This window comes from Periophthalmus magnuspinnatus, chromosome 10, assembly GCF_009829125.3.
Source record: "Periophthalmus magnuspinnatus isolate fPerMag1 chromosome 10, fPerMag1.2.pri, whole genome shotgun sequence".
In the NCBI taxonomy this organism is placed as follows: Eukaryota; Metazoa; Chordata; class Actinopteri; order Gobiiformes; family Gobiidae; genus Periophthalmus; species Periophthalmus magnuspinnatus.
Genome location: NC_047135.1, coordinates 2,171,329 through 2,187,477, shown reverse-complemented (window position 1 = coordinate 2,187,477; position 16,149 = coordinate 2,171,329). Strand labels below are relative to the sequence as shown.

The 16,149-nt window shown below is 42.7% G+C and overlaps 1 protein-coding gene across 6 annotated transcripts in view; it reads left to right on the top strand.

Moving 5' to 3' along the window:
* The window catches only part of gria1a (glutamate receptor, ionotropic, AMPA 1a), a 177,598-nt gene that overhangs the window by 90,958 nt on the left and 70,491 nt on the right, over positions 1–16,149 (top strand). For 5 of the 6 annotated variants that reach the window (XM_055224636.1, XM_055224635.1, XM_055224634.1 and 2 more), the window contains exons 7-10: positions 1,540–1,707; positions 3,923–4,027; positions 5,181–5,291; positions 15,886–16,092. In XM_055224636.1, coding sequence (XP_055080611.1) covers positions 1,540–1,707; positions 3,923–4,027; positions 5,181–5,291; positions 15,886–16,092 — 591 coding nt within the window. The remainder of the gene's footprint in view (positions 1–1,539; positions 1,708–3,922; positions 4,028–5,180; positions 5,292–15,885; positions 16,093–16,149) is intronic. The other variant, XM_055224637.1, reaches the window with a different exon arrangement.

Below are 16,149 nucleotides of genomic sequence, written 5' to 3'. Positions count from 1 at the left end.
CTATTATTATTATTATTACTACATTGTATTGGTTTTTATATGTTTATTTTGTATTTAATTTGTCATTGTTGTTGTTGTTGTTGTTATTATTATTAACTAATTCATCTTTTTATTCATTTATTTATTTTTATTATTATTATTATTTTATTTTATTTTTTATTTTTTGTCTATATGCCCATCGAGGTGGTGGGTGGGAAAAAGGTAATCAGATTCTAATCTGTATATTTGCACCTGAGACTGATACTTTAATAAAAATTTGATCACAAAAGAAAAATCTGCTTAAGTCAAAGTATTTAAGTACCCGTTTAAAAGTGAACGTTCGTGTAGATTTTGAGTCGTTTAAAGCTTCAAATGTGGTGATTTTGATAAAGATTTGAGCTGAATTTTGTTGTTTTCCAGCTGTTTTTATTTATATATTTTTGTTTTGCTCAAATTATGAAAAATAAAAAATAAACCCTCAGACTTTTCAGCAGGTCTCAAACTATCATAAAAGATAGTCGCGGGGACTGCTGCCCCCGCGACCCGGCCCCGGATAAAGCGGAAGAAGATGGATGGATGGATGGAAATACTTTTACTTTTTAGTCCTGTTTAAAAATCTAGTGGAGTAGAAAGTTCAGATACTGCTCTCAAATGTACTGAAGTAAAAGTAAAAGTATCATCTACTTAAGTACAGTACAGTGGTCCCTCGTTTATCGCAGGAGTTACATTTTAAAAATAATCCGTGAAGTATCTGCTTTATTTGGTCTACAGTCCAACAGCCAATCAGGACGCACGACACAATGGTCTACAGTCCAACAGCCAATCAGGACGCACGACACAATGGTCTACAGTCCAACAGCCAATCAGGACGCACGACACAATGGTCTACAGTCCAACAGCCAATCAGGACGCACGACACAATGGTCTACAGTCCAACAGCCAATCAGGACGCACGACACAATGGTCTACAGTCCAACAGCCAATCAGGACGCACGACACAATGGTCTACAGTCCAACAGCCAATCAGGACGCACGACACAATGCACAATCATACACTGTGAAAAAAACATGAAAATTGAACTACAAAAATAAGCAAAACCGTGAAAGTTGAACCGCGATACAGCGAGGGACAACTGTACTTTACTACTTGTACTTCGTTATGTTCCACCGCTGTCTGTATAAATGGACATCGTTAACCTGCTCGCCGCCGCTGTACCTGAACCTGAACGCCGCGGTGACGTCATTCTCTCCGTCACTTTGGTCACGACACAAACCCGTCGCCCTCGTCTCTTTTTTGAGGCGCAAAAACTTTATTTAAAGTCAAGAACTTCTCAAAGTTGTCCAAGATCGTTTTTCCACATGAGGTACTTGAAGTAAATCACTCAGAGCTGATTCTGTCGCCGAGCGCGAGTCTCAGGGCAAAACGTTCACATTGAAACCAGCGCCGCGGGTTTAACAGCCCATTTGGAAATTGTTCAAATCCGCTCGACTTCTTCGATTGGGGCCGAGCTGAAAGTGATCACATTAATTCTGTTTTATTATGGTCCTTGTCGTTTGCAGTACACGGGCGCGCTCACGTACGACGGGGTCAAGGTCATGGCCACGGCGTTTCAGAACCTGAGGAAGCAGAGGATAGACATCTCCCGACGAGGCAACGCCGGAGAGTGTCTCGCCAATCCGCCGGCTCCGTGGGGCCAAGGCATCGACATCCAGAGGGCCCTGCAGCAGGTAAACGCACAAAACACACACAAAACACACAGAAAACACACACTAACACACAAAAAACACACAAACACACAATCCACCAACTCCATGGGGCCAAGGCATCGACATCCAGAGGGCCCTGCAGCAGGTAAACGCACAAAACACACAGAAAAGGTACACAAAGACACACAAAACACATATAAACACACAAAAACACACACAAACACACAATCCACCAGTTCCCTGGGGCTCAGGCATTGACATCCAATGGGCCTTTCAACAGGTAACGCACAAAACACACACAAAACACACACAAACACATATAAACACACAGAAAACACACAATCCACTGGCTTCCTGGGGCCAAGGCATCGACATCCAGAGGGCCCAGCAGCAGGTAAACGCACAAAACACACAGAAAAGGTACACAAAGACACACAAAACACATATAGACACACACAAAACACACACAAACACACACAAACACACAGAAAACACACAATCCACTGGCTTCCTGGGGCCAAGGCATCGACATCCAGAGGGCCCAGCAGCAGGTAAACGCACAAACACACACAAAACACATATAAACACACACACTCTGCTCTACTTGAGTGGCACGTTGCCTAACCAGCCTCACACACACACTCACACACTCACACACACGCACTGTTGTGTGTCTGAGTGGCGTGTTGTCTAACGAGTCCCGAGCTGCGACTGGCTGAACAAATGAGGTCTTATTGTGCGGCTCAAAGTTCACATAAAGTCGTATCTCGGCGTCGCACGATCAGATGTGACACAGCGGCGAGTAAACAAACGCCACGGGCCGTGACGCCGCCACGCCGCCACGCTGCCACGCCGCAACGCCACCATGCCGCCACACTGCCACACTGCCACACCGCCACGCCACCACACTGCCACGCCACTGACGCTCAAGTGATGTGACACCAGTTTAGAAATGTAATGTATGAAGGAGAAGCACTGGATGAAACGGACACGAGCATCGACACACAAACGACACACAAATGACACACAAACGACACACAAACAGACACGAGCATCGACACACAAACGACTCTGTGTGTGTGTCTCTGTGTGTCTGTGTGCGTTCTCTGCCCGTGGTCGTGTCTGTGTGTGTCTGTGTCTCCATGTGTGTCTCTTTGTGTGTGTCTGTGTGTGTGCCTGTGTGTGTCTCTCTGTGTGTGCCTGTGTGTGTGTGTGTCTCTCTGTGTGTGCCTGTGTGTGTCTGTGTCTCTGTGTGCCTGTGTGTGTCTGTGTCTCTGTGTGTGCCTATGTGTGTGTCTGTGTCTCTGTGTGGGGGTGGGGGTGTCTCTGTGTGTATCTGTGTGTGTCTCTCTGTGCCTGTGTGTGTCTCTCTGTGCCTGTGTGTCTCTGTGTGTGCCTGTGTGTGTGTCTCCCTGTGTGTGTCTCTCTGTGCCTGTGTGTGTCTGTGTCTCTGTGTGTGCCTGTGTGTGTGTCTGTGTGTGTCTCTGTCTGTGCCTGTGTGTGTGTCTCTCTGTGTGTGTCTCTGTGCCTGTGTGTGTCTGTGTGTGTCTCTGTCTGTGCGTCTCTCTGTGTGTGTCTCTGTGCCTGTGTGTGTCTGTGTGCGTTCTCTGCCCGTGGTTGTGCGTCGTGCTCAGTCTGACCATCTGCCGTGGACAGACTGTAGATTGAAACTGTGTGCGCTCAATTAAGTCCATCACAGAGTCAGGACAAACACACTGCAGCGTCCACGTCCACCGCCGTCTGCCCCTCGCCACCGTCGCCGCCGGGACTCTCGCCGCCGCCGGGACCCTCATCTCCGCCGGGACGCAGCGGCTCACTAAATAACCAGCCACCTGAACACTTTGCATGACATGCGCCCCCTGTAGGAACGACATAGAAATACATATTCCTCATCATCAAACGGACCTGGAGTTGTGTTTTTTGTTTCATTCTCACATGTTTAACACACAAACCTGCAGATTTATAACTGAAAACGCTCTGTTCCACCTTGTGATGTCATCATGTGGTGATACAGGAAGTGCTCCGCTGTGTTTTTAAACTCCACGCACCTTCATTTCGAGAATAATTTGGATCATTTCAGCCTCTGGAACTGCCCATTTCTACTGAACTAAAGGTAAAAGGAGCTGTTAACTTGGAAACTACCACTTGATGACATCACAAGGTGGAACAAAGTGTTTTAAGCTTTGTGAAGTCCATGTTTTTGAGGAGAGTTTAAAGTGTTTTTTTTCTGTTCTAGGTTCGCATAGATGGACTGACTGGACACATTCAGTTCAATGAGAAAGGACGAAGAACTAACTACACCGTGAGCATCATGGAGCTGGCGCCGTCTGGACCCAAAAAGGTGAATGAGGACTGGGGTTTATTCACACAGACTTTAAAAACACGGGGATCATGACAAGAACAGAAATGTGAAATGTGCAGAAGATTAGGCCTGATGAATGGATGATGATTAGTTTAGACACTGGTCATAGAGTCGTCACTAAAATAAAATGTCAAACTCCATTTTGATACGAAGGAATCGACTTAAAACTGATTCTGAAACTACGATGATGATAATACAAGGACTAAACCAGGACTAAACCAGGACTAAACCAGGACTAAACCAGGACTAAACCAGGACTAAACCAGGACTAAACCAGGACTAAACCAGGACTAAACAAGGACTAAACCAGGACTAAACCAGGACTAAACCAGGACTAAACCAGGACTAAACCAGGACTAAACAAGGACTAAACCAGGACTAAACCAGGACTAAACCAGGACTAAACCAGGACTAAACCAGGACTAAACAAGGACTAAACCAGGACTAAACCAGGACTAAACCAGGACTAAACCAGGACTAAACCAGGACTAAACCAGGACTAAACCAGGACTAAACCAGGACTAAACAAGGACTAAACAAGGACTAAACCAGGACTAAACCAGGACTAAAACAGGGCTAAACCAGGACTAAACAAGGACTAAACCGGGACTAAACCGGGACTAAACCGAACCGGGACTGAACCGGGACAAAACTGGGACTAAACTAGGGACTAAACTAGGGACTAAACCTGGACTAAACCGAACCGGGACTGAACCGGGACTGAACCGGGACTGAACCGGGACTAAACCGGGACTAAACCGGGACTAAACCGGGACTAAACAGGGACTAAACCGAACCGGGACTGAACCGGGACTAAACTAGGGACTAAACCGGGACTAAACCAAACCGGGACAAAACCGGGACTAAACTAGGGACTAAACCGGGACTAAACCGGGACTAAACCAGGACTAAAACAGACTGCTTGTGCCCTTATATCTGTGAGTGTCCAGTGGTCCACTCTGGTGTATATACTTTTTTTTTTTTTACTATCAATACTCACTTAAACGAGTCTCTAGTTTTGATATCGATGAGTATCTGACTTCCTGACGACCTCCGTGTTGTGTAAATCTCTACTTTTACGTTAAATCACCTCAGTTCTCTCCGTTGAACCTCCGTCTTTGTCTTTTTGCAGGTCGGATACTGGAACGAGGACGAGAAGTACGTCACCACCGCCAGCTCCATCCGAGGCATCAACGACACTTACGGCCTCCAGAACCGGACCTACATCGTCACTACGATCCTGGTGAGTTTGTGTTAGAAAAGAAAATCTACGTCGAGGTTGAAGATAGAGGGACAATGGGACGAAAGGAGAGAGAAAGGAGAGAAAAACAGGGTAACAGCTTTCGGATTTGTGCTTTGATAGAGTTCCTCAGGGTCCGGGCGCACGGAGCTGTGGATCTGTGATTGTATCTGTCACCTCCTCTTCCCGCTCCAACTCCATTTGGCAAACTTCTTCAATCCACACTCGGAATGACAATGATCCCAATCTGAAAGTGCCACTGCAGTGTTTGTACAGAAACCAGGCCCGGACGCTTTAATCTGTAATCAGAAAATATTAGACCAGGATTAAACCTGGACTAGACCAGGACTAAACCAGGACTAAATATGGACTAAAGCAGGACTAAACCAGGTCTAAAACAGGACTAAACCAGGACTAAAACAGAACTAAACCAGGACTACACCAGGACTAAACCAGGTCTAAAATAGGACTAAAGATCAGACGCTTTAATCTTTAATCCAAAAACATTGCAGATATTAATAAAGAATCACTTGGTTTTTTTTGTGTATTTGAACGTGGACGTGTCGATAATCTACTGTTAATCTGGAACATCTGGATTAAAACTGACACTTTTGGTTTTTGATGTTTTAAAACAGAAGAATCGGGTCCTGACTAGTGCTGGAAAAAGTACTTTTTTGATATAAAAGTACAGATACAGCAGCAAAAACACACTCAAGTAAAAGTAAAAGTATCACATGAAAAATCTATTAAAGTAAAAGTTTTAAAGTACCTGTTTAAAAATGTACTTGAAGAGCAAAAAGTACAACTATTTCATGCAGATTTTGAGTCTTTTAAAGCTTCAAATGTGGTGATTTTGATAAAGATTTTGAGCTGAATTTTGTTCAACAGAAACGACTGAATCGATCGGTTTTTTGTTTTTTATTGTTTATTTTTTCTGTTTTTATTTTTGTATATTTCAGTTTTTCTCAAATTCTAATTCAGTTTTTCAAATAATCTAAAATTAATCTGACACGTCTGAGGAATCATCCATGAAACTTAAAATATTAACCTGAAAATTACAGTTTGAAGTCTGTAGATCATTTAGTTTAAGATATGGATAAAAAAAAGAAAAGCTTCAAGTCACGTTCTAATGCTGTTTGCTCCTCAAAAACAGACCTGGAGTTGTGTTTTGTTTCACTCACACATGTTTGAGTCACACTTTATTATTCGTCTGTCACATCTCCAAACCTCAAAACGCTCCGTTCCACCTCATGATGTCATCAAGTGGCAGTTCCCAAGTGAACATCTACCTTTTTACCTTTAGTTCAGTCAGTGAGATAAGTGGCAACTCCAGGAGCTGAAATGATCCAAATGATTCTAGAAATGAAGGTGTGTGGAGTTTAAAAACACAGCGGAGCACTTCCTGTATCGCCACACGATGACATCACGAGGTGGAACGGAGTATTTTTCCGTTTACGAGAACTCCAAATCTGCAGGTTTGTGTGTTAAACGTGTGGGAATGAAACAAAAAAACTCAACTTTGGGTCTGTTTGTGACGAGGAAACGACATTAGAACTCAGATCAGAGAATACGGGAACTTTAAACTCCGCGTATCATCTGTTTTACGAGCTCTGTGTTTCATTTTGGAGACTAAATATTTATAGTAACCGTCTTCTGCGAGTTGTAGAATTGGTTCCGAGCCCTGGCCTATATAAAAGACACAGGACATATTGGGTTCACTCATGGGTCACTTTAAAAATAGAGCCTCAGAGACTCGTCCCCACCGTCTCTTTAGTCTATTCCGTTATTATTTTCATTCAAAGACCATTTTTATACCTTAAAATCCCGAGCCGACATAAAGTAATATACAGGTCCGCTCCAGTACGCCATGTTCTTTGTGTTTCCTTCACGTTGGAAATTTAATATCAGTATTCCAGCTCTTCAGGATGCCTGGAGCTGCCGTGGCTTTTTTACGTGCGGACATTTTTATTTTTTTTCTTTCTCTGGGCTTCGCTGCCGTCGTGTAAATTTCATGAGTTTCTTCGAGATGCACCTGTGTCACGTGATGAATGTGGGAGACATGTTCCAGAATACGCAGTAGGGACTAGAACCGGGACGATATTCAAAATTTTGTGTGATATTTATCCTTTTCGATTAACGATTTTACCGCGATAATGATTAAAGTCGTTTTGGATTTGAATAATTATAACTTTAACGGAGAATATTATGGATGAGCAGGGCCGTCAACTGGAATTTGTGGGTTTTAAGCCTCACGTGGCCCAACTGTAATGCAAATTAATAGGAAGAGGGTTTAATTCTGGGCCCCCTAAGACCCTGGGGCCCCAAACAACAGACTCCTTTGCCCTCTGTTGGCTCCTCTGTGGATAAGTCATTTTTTTCTGAAATTTTGGGGCAGTAAGCCTCACATGGCCCGACTGTAATACACATTAATAGGAAGCGGGGCTAATTCTGGGCCCCCTAAGACCCTGGCGGCCCCAAACAACAGACCCCTTTGCCCCCGCTGTCGACACCCCTGTGGATAAGTCTTTTTTTTTTTTTTTTTTTTTTTCAGAAATTTGGGGGCAATAACCCTCACATGCCCCCCTGTAATACAAATTATAGGAAGAGCGTCCAATTCTGGGCCCCCTAAGACCCCAGGGCCCCTGTCAACAGACCCGTTTGTCCCCCGTTGACTCCTCTGTGGATAAGTCTTTTTTTCTGAAATTTTGGGGCAGTAAGCCTCACATGGCCCGACTGTAATACACATTAATAGGAAGCGGGTCTAATTCTGGGCCCCCTGAGACCCTGGGGCCCCAAACAACAGACCCCTTTGCCCCTGCGGACCTGATTTAGGACCTGGTTTAGGACCTGGTTTAGGACCTGGTTTAGGACCCGGTTTAGGACCCGGTTTAGGACCCGGTTTAGGACCCGGTTTAGGACCTAGTTTAGGACCTGGTTTAAGACCTGATTTAGGACTTGGTTTAGGACCTGGTTTAGGACCTGGTTTAGGACCTGGTTTAGGACCTGATTTAGGACCTGGTTTAGGACCTGGTTTAGGACCTGATTTAGGACCTGGTTTAGGACCTGAGTTAGGACCTGGTTTAGGACCTGGATTAGGGTCTGATTTAGGACCTGGTTTAGGACCTGGTTTAGGACCTGGTTTAGGACCTGGTTTAGGACCTGATTTAGGACCTGGTTTGCTTCTCCTCGACTTCAGGGAGGCGTGACTCCACTTTGGTCGTCTGTTTGTGATTTTGAATCCTCTCCTCGTGTGTGAGCTGCTCTGTCGTATCGTAACAACAAAACATCTCAAAATGTCGTGTGGCGGCTTGAGTATTGTGTTAACAGAGATATGTATTGATAACTAATTAAAAAACAACATAGCACAGATTCTAAGACCAGAAATGGAATAAAAGAACCTGACTTGAACCTGTGAGGCTTCTTTCCCTGGAGTGTGGCCTAAAATAACTGTCTTTGCCATATCTCCGCTCACACTCCTCTTTTACCGAGGGATAAAATGGGTTTTCTGTCTGAACCCAGAGACAACGTGTGAACAATTATACGACTGCTGAGGTCTTCAACTTTTAATTGGGCTAAAATAACAGCAAATATAATTTTTATCATGTTTTGTCTTCACCAAAACCATGAAGGTAACGCCCCTTCCCACCGAAGCAGGGAGCGGGCGCTTAGCAACACTGTCAATCAAACCTGTTGCTAACGCTAGCGGGAGTGACCTCAGAGAAAGAAGGCGCCTGATTTGTCTTAAAAAAATAAAAATAAATCTAAATAACAAAAAATAAATAAACTCAAAATAAAAAAATAAAATACATACAATAAGAAATATATATAAATTAAATACCATAAAAAAATAACTGAAAAAATCATAAAATAAAAAAAAATAAAAAACTCATAAAAATGAATTAAAAAAAATTAAAAATGAACCCCAGAATCATGTAGAGAGGGTTAATACAAACATTTAAGACCAAAATGACAAGTCTGACAGCAGCAGGTACAGAGAGAGGACACAAAAAACAAAAAATAAACTTAAAAAAAATAAATAAATAAATCTAAATAACAAAAAATACATAAATAAACTCAAAATAAAAAAATTAAATAAAATACATACAATAAAAAATATATATAAATAAAATACAATAAAAATAACTGAAAAAAATCATTAAATAAAAAAAATAAAATAAAATAAACAAAAAATAAATAAATAAAAAATTAAAATTGAACCCCAGAAACATGTAGAGCGGGTTAATACGAACATTTAAGACCAAAATGACGAGTCTGACAGCAGCAGGTACAGAGAGAGGGATAAAATGGGTTTTCTGTCTGAACCCAGAGATAACGTGTGAACAATTATACGACTGCCGAGGTATTCAGCTTTTAACTGGGCTAAAATAACAGCAAATATAACTTTTATCATGTTTTGTCTTCACCAAAACCATATCTGGGGTCGGGTTTTGTTTCATTAGACCACACCTCTTTCAAAATGGCCGCAGTCTTCCTGTACGGTCTCGGTACGTGGTTAAGGAGTTAAGTAGAGCCAGAGCTGTCAGTCACTTCATAAACGTGGAAAGTGAGATCTGAGAGCAGCAGAGTTGGAGTCGGAGATGTGCTGTTTCCTGTGAAATGTTTGTTCTAAATTACGTTATAGAATCCACAGACAGATGCACTGTACTTTCATATCAGTGAGCAGCTCATGCAGAAATAAAGACTGACAGAACGCAACGACACAACAACTGTTTCCTCTGAAGAAAAGTCTGGATATATGGATTAGATGTACAGGGTGTTCATAAAGTCGCTTTGCAATTAAACAAAATAAAGATTGTTCTGTTTTATCAGTGGTTTTCAAAGTGTTTTAGCTCATTTACAAACCGCTATATGGGAAATATTAGTCACATGAAGCACGTCGAGACTTTGGGACTGAATTTCTTGCCGTGTTTTGCTGTAGCAGAGCCTCATCGATGGTTAATTTCATCTGGATATTTTGGTTTTGTTCAGTAATGTCCCGTATCTTTGTTCAATAAACGACATCTTTAACACAGCCCCATAGAAAGATGTTCCTCAGGTGTTCCTCATTTAGCAACGCTGTCAATCAAACCTGTTGCTAATGCTAAGGGAGTGACCTCAGGGAAAGAAGTCGCCTGATTTGTCTGTTATTAATGTTCATATCTTGATTTACAGACACAATAGTGAAATAAAAACCCCAGGATCATGTAGAGGGTTAATACGAACATTTAAGACCAAAATGAGTCTGACAGCAGCAGGTACAGAGAGAGGACACAGTTTATCAATAGAAAGCGAATTGGAGCCAGATTCAATGGAGCCAGAGGTGCGCACATGATCACTTCCTGTTTGGAACACGGCAGCTAGCAGGTTAGCTATGTCCATTTACATAAACAGTCTATGATCCTTTTACAATTTGAGCATCAGTTTCAACAAATACTTTTGCTTTGTACTTTAAACTATTTTGAAGTAACTGTCCTACAATGACACGTGTTGTCCACTCTCCGTCCTCTGCCTGTTTGAACTACTTTAAACTGCAAAGCTTTTGTCATTGAAAAATAATAGTCCCACATCATTTTTAGACGTGTAGTGGTCCAGAAATGTCACACAGTCCATTTGGGGCTTGGAAACCTTCGTAAAACCGTTCGGACGTGTTTCATTTCATCGTGTATTTGACAGTTATCTATCGGTTGCGAGCGTGTGGTTTGTATTCAAGATGGCCGACTGACAGACGTATCCCCTTGGAGCCGGCGTAGGTCAATGAGACTCGTCCTGGCAGAGTTTCAGCTTGTCTTTATGAGCGCTCTGCTGTAACCGTCTCTCCTCGTGTAGTTTTAGTCCGTCCTCGTGCTGTGTGTGTCGGGCCTCGGTAGCGCACGATTGTGAATATCTGTCAGAGCGTTGCGCGTCCAACCTTTCGCCGCTCCTTCTCCCTCGGGTGCTGTTTCGCCAGCAGTGGGCTCGGAGATTTCATGTGTAACAATGATTACCTTCACCTCAAGCATAAAGAGCAAGAGGAGCCAAATAACTGTGGGACCGAGGGGGAAGTCCTGCCGTGGAAATGTGGAGGGGGCAGGGTCTAAGCGGGGAACAACCTCGGATAACGACCCGTGGGAGTAAAGGCGAGTCTGAGCGAAGTATTTTTCAAAAGGTAACGGTGCAAACAGGTGAGGGGCAAAGTGTACAGAAATAAACGAAAACACTAAAGGTCTTATATTACGCAAAATGGACTTTTTTAAACTTTAAGTCACGTTATAATCCTGTTAAATCCTCAAAAACAGACTTGGAGTTGTGTTTTGTTTCATTATTATTCGTCTGTCTACATCTCCAAAGCTCAAAATGCTCTGTTCCACCTTGTGATGTCATCAAGTGGGAGTTTTCAAGTTAGCCGCTACGTTTTTACCTTTAGTTCAGTAGAGATACAGTAAGTGGCAATTCCAGGAGGTGAAATGATCCAAACGATTCTAGAAATGAAGGTGTGTGGAGTTTAAAAACACAGTGGAGCACTTCCTGTATCACCAGGAAGTGACATCACAAGGTGGAACAGACTGTTTCCCAGCCTAAATATGCAGGGTTTGTGTGTTAAACATGTGCGAATGAAACAAAACATTAATTTACACATGTTTGAGTAACATTTTATTAGTCTGTCTACATCTCCAAAGCTCAAATCGCTCTGTTCCACCTTGTGATGTCATCAAGTGGGAGTTTTCAAGTTAACAGCTACGTTTTTACCTTTAGTTCATGATCCAAATAGTTCTACGAATGAAGGTGTGTGGAGTTTAAAAACACAGTAAAGCACTTCCTGTATTACCACACGATGACATCACGAGGTGAAACAGAGTGTTTTCAGTTTGAGGGAAGAACTCAGCCTAAATATGCAGGTCTGTTTGTGTTTGTGTGTTAAACATGTGCGAATGAAACACAAAAACACAACTTCGGGTCTGTTTGTGACGAGGAAGTGACATTAAAACAGATCAGAAAACAAAAACTGATTGACAGGTGGATTAGCCAATCAGGGACGTGCGTGGTCCATCCGTATCGGAAGCAATAAAGGAGGGAAAAAATATCACAGTGGCTGAAAAACATGGTGGATTTCTGCAGAATCAATGAGAGAAGCTTAAAATCTGTTAATCTGAGGAGAGGGAAATATCACAGGTGACCAATGAGCTCCTTCGTTTCACATGTGTCACTGAAATAAACGGATCTGATTGGACGATTGACCGGACCAGACTGTATAAAAAAACACACAGATACACAGATATGGACAGTCTGTATTTGCTGTAGTAAAAGTAAAAGACAAAACATAGAAGGATTTCCATGACTGTATAAAGACGTGAGTGTGAGCAGGCTAGCAGTTATAGCGGCTAATTTGGAGCCGAGTTTCGTATTAGAAACTCCACCCACGAGTATCATAGCAACTAAAGACCCAATCAGGAGTGAATTTGTTGAAAATAATGCCCCTTCCTGCCCGCACCACTGGTTTAGCAGGGAGCGGACGCTGATTTGTCTATTATTGTTCATATCAATTGTTAAATATCAAATAACAACCCCAGGATCATGTAGAGCGGGTTAATACGAACATTTAAGAGTAAAATGACGAGTTTGACAGCAGCAGTTTTTCATCGTAAAGTGAATTGGAGCCAGAAGCGCACCCACGATCACTTCCTATTTGGATCGTGGCGGCTAGCAGGTTAGCTATGTCCATTTTTGTATAGGCTGTGAGGTGTTCCTGGTCGTATATGGTCTTTGGTTCTGAACTTCACCCGTCCAAAACTCCACGTGTCTCGCATCAAACTATTTCTCAGCGCAGCCAGTCAAACAAATCTCAGGATCATCTGCAGAAGAGCCGTGACAGGAGCGAGTCCGCAAAGACAAAACTCACGAGGAGCCGTCACCGTCTCCCGCTCTAATAATAGTGTTGCATTCCTCCATTTCCTCTCGTCCCGCGCCGTGTTATCAATGCGCCGCGCTGCTGTCATAATGATCACACTTCATCACCTTTGTATTTAAATTACACACCGAACCTCCGCTGAACAAAGACGTAATAATACCTGCTCATTTTATGTAATCATCTTTGCTTCAGCGGCTTCCGTACGACGACAATTATAATGCTGAGGACAGTGGGGTTTTGTTATGTTGGAGCGACGACGAGGCCTCGGGTAAAATCACAGCCCCAGGTGTTGTCTTTGACGTCAAAACTGATTAATAAAGTTATTTTGTTCCTTGTAATCTGGTCAAGGCCTTGTGCGTTTCTCAAATGTTGTCGCTGCGAGGCAAAAGTTTGGACATATCATCTCATTCTGTCTTTCTTTTCTTTATTTTTACTACTTTCTACACTTTATATACGTGCAAAAGACATGAAATATATGAAGATATTAGGGATAACGTAAAGTAAAAATCAATAAAAAATAAAACTACTGAATGAGAGGGTGTGTCCAAACTTTTAGGCTAATTGTGCATCTGGAGCATTGGACTGGAATGGACTTTTCAAAGCTTTTAACCAGTTTTAACCAACGCCAGAGGGACCGAAACGTTGTGAGAATAAAATTGAATCAAGAGTGAAATTGTGTGCGGGAGTTTTCGTAGCTTTTCAAACCAAGTGCTTCTCCTCCTACGCACTTGTCGCCCACTCAGGTGCGCAGAGTCGGCACAGAAAAGAGCTTTTAACCATGTTCTAGTCGTTTTTCTCATTTACTCTCTCAAAATTGTATTCGGAGTGATTCATGTTTGAGTTTAATCTTTAATCGACTATTTTCAAGACGCCATTTTGTCGATCAAACCCTGTTTTCACCTCCACTGTGACACGCCCACTGTGACGTATGCACTTATTTTCTTCTTATTTTCTTGGGGGGGCAGGGTCTAAGCGGGGAACAACCTCGGATAACGACCCGTGGGTGTAAAGGCGAGTCTGAGCGAAGTGTTTTTCAAAAGGTAAAGGTGCAAACAGGTGAGGGGCAACGTGTACAGAAATAAACGAAAACACTAAAGGTCTTATATTACGCAAAATTGACTTTTTTGAGCTTTAAGTCATGTTATAATCCTGTTAAATCCTCAAAAACAGACCTGTAGTTGTGTTTTGTGTCATTATTATTCGTCTTTCTACATCTCCAAAGCTCAAAACGCTCTGTTCCACCTTGTGATGTCATCAAGTGGTAGTTTTCAAGTTAGCCGCTACGTTTTTACCTTTAGTTCGGAAGAGATAAGTGGCAATTCCAGCGCTGAAATGATAGTTCTCCAAATAGAAGGTGTGTGGAGTTTAAAAACACAGTAAAGCACTTCCTGTATTACCACGCGATGACATCACGAGGTGGAACAGAGTGTTTTCAGTTTGAGAGAAGAACTCAGCCTAAATCTGCAGGTGTGTTTGTGTGTGAAACATGTGTGAATGAAACAAAAAACACACAACTTCGGGTCTGTTTGTGACGAGGAGATGACATTAGAACAGATCAGAAAACAAATATTGTGATTTTTGTCAGGATTTGTTTTGGTTTTTTTTGTGTGTTCTGTGCTGTCTTCTTCCTCCTTCCTGCTGTGTCTGTACCTGGAGCTGGGCGGAGATTGTCTTGTCATCTCGCGGTATTTCCACGGGTCGTCCTTCATGTCACATTCCGGTTTATTCGTCCATTTTGATCCTTGGAGCCGCTCTGCTCCTCCGTCTCCGACCCAGCTCTCCACCGCCGGTACGAACACCTCAGCCTCTGACCCTGCGACCCACGACCTGCTCTGAGACGACACCGCTCCAACTGTCTGCTCTGTCTACTTTCATTCACATCCCTGGACCTGCAAATAAACTCTCTTGAACTGTTTCCCGAGTCTGTATCTTCGGTCCCTTCGTCAGTTTTTACGACAATTTTAAATGTGTAAATTATAACGGAATGATCCCCGAGTGTCAGAGATGAGAACTATAGAGACACAAGCACAACAAGGCTGATTTAACGCATCAACATGGATGTTCTGCGTGTCTTTGACAATCAAATATAAGCTTGTTTTTTACTTTTACTTATCAAAAACTGTACCATTTGAGAAACACAATAAGTCTGTCTCAGCGGGAAGAAAATGTCTAAAAGTCTATAATGAAAACGAGCGTTGCGTCGTCATTTTGGTACAAATTTAAAAAAATGTGCTGCTCTAGTGTGATGTGCAGCTCCATAGGGGGCGCTGACAGCATGCGGCGCCTTGTTGTGATGACGTTTACCAAATTATAACATCCAAATGATCCGCGGTGTCTTAGATTATAACTACAGAGCGAACAGAAGCACCGTTGGGCTGCTTTAAGATTCGGTTTAGTCCTAGAAAAGTTCAGATCTGGTTAAGGGCTTGGGAAAAACCTAGTTCGCTTTTGGTTTAGTTGAAAAGTTCTGATTTCTCCTCGGTAATAAACCCATCTTTAGTCTTATTCATCTTTAATTTATCTTGATTGGGTCTTGAGTTAGTTCCTCGTTTGTATTGATTGGACAAAGTTGGATTTTTCTTCTGCAGCTTGAAAAGTTTCAGAACCATTTTGAGCCTCGCAAATAACACCGCAGTGGATTTATTTATATATTTGTATAAACTGTCACTAATATCCCCCTGTTTTTGTTTTGTTTTTTTGTTTTTTTTGCAGGAGTCTCCATATGTGATGCTGAAGAAGAACCACGAGCAGCTGGTTGGGAATGACAAATATGAAGGCTACATCGTGGAGCTGGCAGCAGAGATCGCCAAACACGTGGGATACCAGTACAAGCTCAAGATCGTGTCGGACGGCAAATACGGCGCCCGCGATCCGGACTCAAAAATGTGGAATGGCATGGTGGGAGAGCTGGTGTACGGGGTGAGGAGCTGCTTTTAATGAGTCACGGACAACTGTGGAGAAGCTGTTCACACACGT